The sequence below is a fragment of a genome (genome assembly GCF_019968955.1).
Source record: "MAG: Porospora cf. gigantea A chromosome Unknown PgA_NODE_6836_length_1598_cov_334.966, whole genome shotgun sequence".
Taxonomy (NCBI): Eukaryota; Apicomplexa; class Conoidasida; order Eugregarinorida; family Porosporidae; genus Porospora; species Porospora cf. gigantea A.
This window is the reverse complement of record NW_027151835.1, coordinates 1-1598: the sequence shown is the minus strand read 5'-3', so window position 1 is coordinate 1598 and position 1598 is coordinate 1. Positions and strand designations below refer to the sequence as shown.

At 52.3% G+C, this 1598-nt stretch overlaps 1 protein-coding gene across 1 annotated transcript; it reads right to left on the bottom strand.

Annotated features, from left to right (window-relative positions):
- Positions 1-5: 5 nt before the first annotated feature.
- KVP18_002435 (uncharacterized protein) lies at positions 6-590 on the bottom strand (the record flags this gene model as incomplete). Its single annotated transcript, XM_067953303.1, has 2 exons — positions 6-493; positions 578-590. Coding segments are annotated over 2 exons (501 nt in total), but the record flags the coding sequence as incomplete, so codon positions are not given.
- Positions 591-1598: the final 1008 nt, after the last annotated feature.

The window sequence follows — 1598 nt, the reverse complement described above, 5'->3', positions numbered from 1 at the left end:
CTCACCATCCGCAGCTCCGGCGGCGTCGACGACAGACGGGACATGTCGAACCTGACCTTTAGGCAGGATTTCGCCTCATTAGGGTCAGCACAAGCCGTAACAACCGAACTGGTGACTTGTCCCGCAGCTGCCTTTAGCGTCGTCTGTGAAATCCTAGCCACCGCACCGTAAACTGCGGCTGCCTCATCGTCGTCCTTCCTATCTACGAAGTGCAGGGTGACTTTCGATACCTCCGGCGGGCATTCCACGGTGAACTTCGTGGCCAGTTGTTCATGGTCCAACCCATCAGGCAGGCTGCGGCATCCCGGCTGGTCCAAGGTAAACTTCACACGTGGTCTCGGATGGAACTTGAAATCTTGTATCTGCTGCTCGCGCCAGGAGCAGTAGTCCTCGAGGGTCAACCCCTCAGGAACGCTCGATTGAGACTTCTTGCAGTCCGAGCCGCCTAAGACAGGCGTTAGCAAAAGTCCTGTTAGGCTGAGGATAATCTTTCCTGTAACACGTAAGTCTTAGTAACACCACGTCAGAGAGAGCGGGGACACGACCTCCTACGACAATAACAGCAACGATCACTTACTGTAACGGGCCATATTCAATGAGCACCCGTGCTTCTTAAGGGCGAATTACTAATTTAACTGTCGACTCATGACGTTGGGGGGCAAGCATGCACGTTTTAGGACCGAGCAGTGGCAAATAAGGATGATGTTGTGCAGGTGTTGTGGAGGTCCTCTCCAACGAATTTATGTGGGATGCACCTTGCGCTCATGAAGTTTACTCAGGCCAAAACAGCAAACTGAAACAACAGTGGGGCTGGCCTGTTGCTGGTTGGGAACATGAGCAAAAGGCAAAAAGGAGTACAAATTGGTAAACTCAAAAACACGACACCATGCTAAACAGACACGTAACGACAAGGCCCCAATGCCAAATGCGCTGTGGATTGGCGTGCTCCAAAACCAGGACTATGCTCTATGCATTCTGAGTTGTAATTGCTGTATTACCATGTGCTGTGGTTCCTACAGTAAGCTCGTTGCCCTGCAATTCTTCCCCGTTTCTGTACCCCTCTAATGTTGTTTCCAGAGGCAGCTTTAGTGGGATTACTCCTTTGTGGAGCCTCCGCCGTGTCGTGCAAATCTTCGAAACACGACGGCTACGAAGAGGCCTCGCCAGAAGAATACTGCCAGTGGAGAGAAGAGCAGATTCGTGACTTCAAGTTCGCTCCTCGACCACGGATTAAATTCACCCTCAGCGAAAAAGTAAGAGTCAGTACTTTACGGCGCATTCACCCATCTTCAGGCGTGTAGGAGTTTTCCTGACGGTTTGGAACATGCTGAAAGCGCGACGATGTTCACTGTTGAATGCCCACCCAACGTAGCAAAGGTCAATGTTCAGTTCGTGGACCACAAGGACGATAGCGAGGCAGCAGAGGTTCTGGGTACGATGACGAGAATCTCACACCTTGCTCTGAAATCCTCTGAAGGCGGCTTGGCCTCGTCGTTTGTGAAAGCGTGTACGGATCCGCACAAATCGGAGACCTGCGCCCAGATCAGGTTCGACATGTCCCGTCTGTCGTCGACGCCGCCGGAGCTGCGGATGGTGAG